The 7,076-nt window shown below is 45.2% G+C and overlaps 1 protein-coding gene across 1 annotated transcript in view; it reads right to left on the reverse strand.

Annotated features, from left to right (window-relative positions):
* Nucleotides 1–7,076, reverse strand: part of LOC122556516 (uncharacterized threonine-rich GPI-anchored glycoprotein PJ4664.02-like) — a 138,875-nt gene that overhangs the window by 73,247 nt on the left and 58,552 nt on the right. Inside the window, exon 5 of the mRNA XM_043703248.1 lies at nt 2,081–2,188. Coding sequence (XP_043559183.1) covers nt 2,081–2,188 — 108 coding nt within the window. The remainder of the gene's footprint in view (nt 1–2,080; nt 2,189–7,076) is intronic.

The raw sequence follows: 7,076 nt of genomic DNA on the forward strand, positions 1-7,076 counted from the left end.
ATCAATCTTCTTTGTTACTTCTTCAAAAAACTCAATCAAGTTTGTGAGACATGATTTCCCACGCACAAAGCCATGTTGACTATCCCTAATCAGTCCTTGCCTTTCCAAATGCATGTACATCCTGTCCCTCAGGATTCCCTCCAACAACTTGCTCACCACCGAGAGAAAGCTGAATTAACGTTTACAGGTCGTCAGGACTGTTTGTAGTAAGGAAATGGTTGGTGTATATGCTGAAGATGGGGTGTGGTGGCTGGGAGGGGGCGGGGGGGGGGGGTAGTGGGTGGGGATGGTGGTTGGCGGAGTTAATGATAGATGGAGGTGGAGCCTAGTGAGGGATAAAAACAGTTAGGCAGACAAAGGAAGGGGTAAAGTTCAGATTGGGAGAATGAATAGCTGTTAATGGGGACCATTAGTGGCTGACCATGTGTAGTATGTGATAGCAGCCCATTTGATGACAAGGCCTTGTATGTGGGAGTTGGGGTAAGGATATGAAAGAAGGTGCTTGAAATAACTCCACAGAAGCCAGCATCCTGTCACCAAGTCATCCTTCAGTTACACATGCACAGTACATGGCACTGATCCAGCTCCCTCAGAGCCAGCTTCTAGAATGAATAGAACCTCTGACAGTCCTGTTTAGATCTGCCAGTCAGGGCACCCTGATTAACAGCCCCACTCAGGATGATCTCATTACAATCGCTAAAACCTTCCCCTCAAGATCCTGGGACATAAATCTTTTCTTTTTCTTATAGCCTCTCCAGGGGCATTTTTGTACTCGGTCCAGTTCCTCCAAATCAGCCTCAGATACAGGCAGCGTGGACCACACTGTCGTCTGCCTCTTGCATCCTGAGCGTCTCAGAAGAAATTCCTCTTCTTCAGGTGATAAAAGCATCAAGGTAATGACACTCGTCGTGGCCATCTCAGTCTCTGAGGTTTCTCCAACAGTAGATAGAGGGGAGAACACCAGGGTTCTGTCAGCCTTTCTGGCTGGTTTTTGCAGCTGGTTATACTTTGTTTCTGCCCCATTTGTGCGTTTGCAGCTTTCATGTGGTCAACATGCTTATTCAGGACTGCCTCACCCACGTGAACTTTGCACATCACGGGATCTGACCTCACATTGACCATGCCTCTTACCCATACAGGCCCATCTCCATGGTTTCAGCATCAAACCCATCCCCTGAAGGAAGTGTCTTGTCTCCAGCATTGGCATTCCTGATGTCGTTTTACCTTTGCCCCCAGTTCCGCGAAGATTAGGTTTAACCTGGTGTGGAGACAAGGGAGGGAGGGGAATATGAGTCTGGCTGTGGCATCTCACTGGAGGTGACAAAAGATGGCTAATGATCTTTTAGATGCGAAAGCTGGTGGGATGGTTGGTAATGACAAGGGGAACCCTATTGCTGTTGTGGAAAGGAAGAAATGGGGATGAAGGCAAAAGTGCAGGAGATGGGTAAGACACAGCTGTGTGCCCTGTTAACCGAGGTGCTGGGGAATCCTTCGTTGAGGAAGAAGATGGACATTTCGGAGACTCCCTTATCACATCTGGCATCATTGGAGCAGATGCAATGGAGCTGGAGGAATGAGAGAATGGAAGAGAATCTTTACAGAAAGCAGCAAGTGAGGAAGGATAGTCAAAGGTAACTGTGGGAGTCAGTGGGGTTCGATTACTGTTGCTGCATCAAATTACTGGAACCTCCTCCCTAGCAGCACCATGTGTGTCCCTACACCATATGGACAGCAGCGGTTTAAGAAGGCAGCTCACTCCCACCTTCTCAAGGGCAGCTAGGGATGGGCAATAATGCTGGCCCAGCCACTGACACCCACATCACATGTACAAATAAAAACAATTGAATGATTATGATCTGGAATACACTGCTTATCAGTGTGATAGATGCAGATTTAATCATAGAATTCACAGAAAGGTATTGAGTAGCTATCTAAAGAGAAACAAATCCCCCCCACACTGAGAGCTGTCATTGACATCCTCTAAAAGTTTCCATCTTGTTCCACAGGCCCTTTTACACTTCTACTCCAGTTTGTGAATTTCTGATGTTATTCATTTCAAAACTTCAGGGTAGATCCATACCTCAAGCAGGATGGGCTCAGGAGAAGTTGGAGTATTGTAAATACATTTTACTTGAACACACTCTGGACAACAATCATTTTTATCACGAGAGTCTCTCAACTCAAAGCCCTAGGAAAGAACACAGAAGACTGAATTAAATATTTTGAATTCATAATTTCAGCTCATGCACTGGTCTGAAATTTGTAAATGTAATCACATTGAAACAGTCAGCACTGTCATGACTACAGAGGCAAAAAATGATGAAATCTTTTGATTGCTGCTCCTGATCCCCTACACCTCCTTTTGGGTACAGTTTCTTGTTATGTATCCTTGCATGTGGGCATCATTGGATAGGCCAGCATTGGCTGTCCCCCAACCCCGAACTGTGCTTGGAGCCAGTGATTAGCCATTTCAAAGGGTAATTGAGACATTGGGGAAACCTGAAAGGAAACCAGAACACATGACTGGTGGAACCAGCTTGTCATTTGTTCTGAATAACTTCCACGTCAGACACTGGCTCGCAACATCTCAGCGTATGATCCTTGGATAGCAGACAAGTGCATTCCTCCTTCAGGGACATTTGTATCCTTCTTCTGCCAATCTGTCCCAACCAGGTTGGCACTTCTACCAGGCATTGGATGGGTGCTCTGGAAGCACACAGAGTGCACCAGCAATGGTGGGGACATTTTGCGTACAGGGGCAGGTACTCAGCTCATAGGCTGGACCAGGCTGTCTTTCAGGGTTGCATGCTGGCTCTCTTATCACTCACTAATTTAGCTTCAGAGAATAAAATGAAACACTGTGGATGATGGAAATCTGAAATAAAAACAGAAAGTGCTGGAGGAACTCAGCAAACCTGGCAGACATGAAGAGAGAACAAAAAAGTTTTGACTATGGTTACCCTTTGTAGAGAGAGAGAGAGGGAGGGAGGGAGAGAGAGAGAGAGACAAAACGAATAGATAAACAATGCAATTGCTGATGATAAGCTGTGAGAGATAGAAGCTGTGTAGATTGAGAACAGTAATTGGCTGTGCTGGGAGCAACCCTTACAAAAGGGAACTGAAGTGTGTGGGGGAGTGCAGCAAACATGGAAGAGTGTGATCCCATTCTGAAATTGTTAAATTCAATGTTGAGTCCTGAAGATGAAAAGGTCTCTTGGCAGAACATGCAGTGTTGTTGCTTCAGCTTGCATGGGACTGGGTTTTGTTCCTGTCTTTTGCCCCTCTGTACATAAAGGTATTTGCTGCCAAAGAGTTGTTCCAGAGTGACAATCCTTGGGGGTTTCAACGTAGAGAGATGGTCAATACTGGATGGCCAAGGATTAGGAACTTACATGTCTGTGTGCTATACCTTTCATGGAGCATATGAACAGTAGTTGCTGCAGCTCCCTCGAGTCACCTGCCCACCCACTTTCACTGAGCTCACAGCCACTTTCTTCCCTTTGACATCCAGCATTATGATTGAGTTCTGAGTTCTGAAAAGCCATACTGGATTTGAAACATTAACTGTTTCTCTCTCTATAGACACTGCCAGACCTACAGAGTTCCTCCAGCACTCTCCGGTTTGGTGTAGTCGGCTATCAGTGCAGACCTTCATTCATTGAGTTCTTGTGTGTGGCCATGAACTACTGCTGGCTGGTATGAATATGTGCCCAATGCCTATACAGAGAATCTCAAAAGAGATGCATGAAAATTAAAGTCATCATCATTCATTTATCAGTACTTTTATTTATAAAAAAGTGTCCTTCCCCAGGATCTTCAAAGCACCCTCAATAAATGTCTTCTTTCTCTTTCTCCCACTATGGTTCACAGCACTCCCTGGTTTTGCAGCTGGGATGCAGGACAAACCAGATATATGGAGGATCTTACTGTCAGGGGCAGGTTGTCTCTTTTCATTTTGGACTTTCAAGGATTAAAGTTGGGCAGGTAGGGTGGAGGTGGAAGGTCCAGTCACCTCAGCTTGTGCATAGTTCCTCCTTTGGATGGGTGCCTCCTGCTGTCTCTTTGTGATGAAGGTGCATCTAAACTTGGGTTCAGGATCACCAAGCCCTTTGCCCCCATAACGTTTGAGAATCAATGGCTGGAGCAATGAGGTACAAGTTTGTGTGCATCTCTGACAGCTCTGAGGGTGCTAGGCCGAGCCCTTCATGCCAGCCACCAACCTGTCCATGGAGGTAGTCAGATGGTCACATGACTTGTTGCGCTAATGAAGCTCTTGGGCAATGAGGGTCATTGTGTTGCCTGATTGCCAATGGCCAAGGCATTTCAACCTTAGCCAACTGCAGAACTATTGCTCTGAGGCTCTCACAATATTGTGTATCTAGACTTTCTATGCCTGCGGTGCCACCTCCCAACCCTACAACCCAAGGGTGTCAGTATCTGGGCAGTGCAGAAGGCAGCCTTGCTGATATTCTTTCTGAGACCTCTGAATTCTTTTCCTCAGAGGTTCAGGAGGATGCTTCCTCCATCCCTGATTATTTCCCCACTGATGTCATGGGTAAGACTTATGGAACCTGCAAGTAAAAAGAGAGAGAAGGCATGGCGGTCACTGGTTAGAAACAAAGATTGGGTGCGATAATGGGACTGAGGGGAGTGTGGCAGCGCCATACAGAGTGGCAAGAGGGGTCTTGGTTTTGTCCTTCAAGGGTTAGAATTCTCTCCTTATATGGGTAAGGATTTGGATGTCAGGCAGAGTAGACACTGACCTAGTTTCTGCATTGCTGGCTGTTCTTCCACAATCTGGGATCAGGCTAACAAGGCATGGTGGTGCAAGACCTCCAGGTTGGAGAATTGCAGTGACATCTTCCCCTTCTCCTACATGTTGTGCACATGTCCTTTAATGAGCAGAGCAGCCTGGGAATGCTCGCCTGGGTGTACATCGGGTGCTTTAAAGATGGCTTGGGTTCATGGGATGCTAGCCAATGAATGGTCACTGGACTCAAAACATTAACTCTGTTTTCTCTTCACAGATGCTGTCAGACCTACTGAGTTTTTCCAGCAATTTCTTTTTCTGTTTGTTTCAGATCTCCAGCATCCACAGTTCTTTCTTTTACTCCAGTAAGTTGTGGCCCAATTAACTGTACCTCTCCTCATACGATAAGCCCTTCACCCCAGAGGTCATTATTAAAAACTGTACATAATGCTTCAGGCGTTGTCTGATCAAGGCCTTGTGCAACTACAGTAAGACATTTTCATTCCTGTTCTCAGCTGTTCTGTCAATAAAAGTCAATATGCTATTTATCTTCCTAAATGCTGGGGAGGCAATGGCATTATCAACAGACCATTGGTCAGAAACTCGGGTAATAACGTTCTGGGGACCCAGGTTTGAATCCCACCATGGCAGATCGTGAAATTTGAATTCAATAAAAATCTGGAATTAAGACCCTAATGAACATGAAACCATTGCCAAATGTCAAAAAGAAATTGATTCACTAATGTCCTTCAGAGAAGGAGACTTCTGTCATCCTTGGTCCAACCTTATGAGATTCCAGACCCATAGCAATGTGATTGACTTCCAACCACAATTTAAGATGGGCAATAAATGCTGGTCTAGTTTGCGATGTAGGCAGACCGCAGATGAATAAAATGAAAATGGTTGCTCCACCTGCAGGACCCCTTTTATATCAACATTTTTCAATCTATCATTATTTAAATAATATTCTGCTATTCTGTTGTCCAAATGGATATCTTCACCCCACATTAGACTGAATCTCATGTACAGTATTTGTCCTCTCATACAATTTATTAGAATCATATTGAAGCCTCATTATTTCCTACTCTCCACTCACAATTCCTCACAGTTTTCAGTCATTAGCAAACTTGAAATTATTTCATTTGATCAAAGCATCAATAAAGAGGAAGAAAATAAACTTTGAGTGAAAACTTGCAGGTATTATGAACATGGACAGCAGGAGCTTCTTTAAATGTATAAAAAGGAAGAGAGAAGCCAAAGTGAACACAGGCCCCATGGAGAATGAGAGTGGGGAAATAATAATGAGGATAATGCAGACAGGATTTCCCAGAATGTTGCCATGGCTGAAGAATTGTAGCTACAAGGAGAGATTGGGGCTGTTTTCCTTTGAACACAGCCCCACAGTGGGTGGCACCATAGCTCAGTGGCTAGCACTGTTGCCTCACAGTGCCAGGTTCAATTCCAACCTTGGATGACTGTCTGTGTGGAGCTTGCACATTCTCCATGTGTCTGCGTAGGTTTCCTCTGGGTGCTCCAGTTTCCTCCCACAATCCAAAGGTGTGCAGGTTCAGTGAACTGGCCACGCTAAATTGCCCATTGTGTTTGGGGACATGTAGATTAGGTGGATTAGTCAGGGGTAAATAAAGGGTAGGGGAATGGGTGTGGGTGGGATACTGTCCAGAGCCCAGTGTGGACTTGTTGGGCCGAAGGACCTGTTTCCACATGTAGGAATTCTAATCTTAAAGAACAGAGAAGGCTGGGGGTGGTGACATGATCAAGGTGTACAAATGTACAAGGGTCAGAAATGGCTCACAAGAATGCTTCCAGGGATAAGGACCTTCAGTTATGAGGGATCATAGAATCCCCACAGTGTGGAAATAGGCCATTGGCCCAACAAGTCCACACCGACCCTCCGAAGACCAACCCACCCAGACCAATTCCCCTGCCCTATTACTCTACATTTAACCCCGACTAACTCACAGATCCTGAACACTATGAGCAACTTAGCATAGCCCACTCACCTAATCTGCACATCTTTGGATGGACTGAAGAAGCTGGAACTGTACTTCTTGGGTAGAAGAGGCTAAAAGGAGATCTGATGGAGGTTTTCAAAATCATCAGTGATCTGAATACAGTATATTTAAAATAGGAGTAAGAGACCTTTTGTCATACAGTCATAGAGATGTATAGCATGGAAACAGATCATTTGGTCCAACTCGTCCATGCCAACCAACTATCCTAAATGAATCTAGTGCCATTTGCCAGCGGTTGACCCACATTTCTCTAAACCCTTCCTATTCATATGCCAATCCAGATGCCTTTTAAA

This window comes from Chiloscyllium plagiosum, chromosome 2, assembly GCF_004010195.1.
Source record: "Chiloscyllium plagiosum isolate BGI_BamShark_2017 chromosome 2, ASM401019v2, whole genome shotgun sequence".
Lineage (NCBI taxonomy): Eukaryota > Metazoa > Chordata > Chondrichthyes > Orectolobiformes > Hemiscylliidae > Chiloscyllium > Chiloscyllium plagiosum.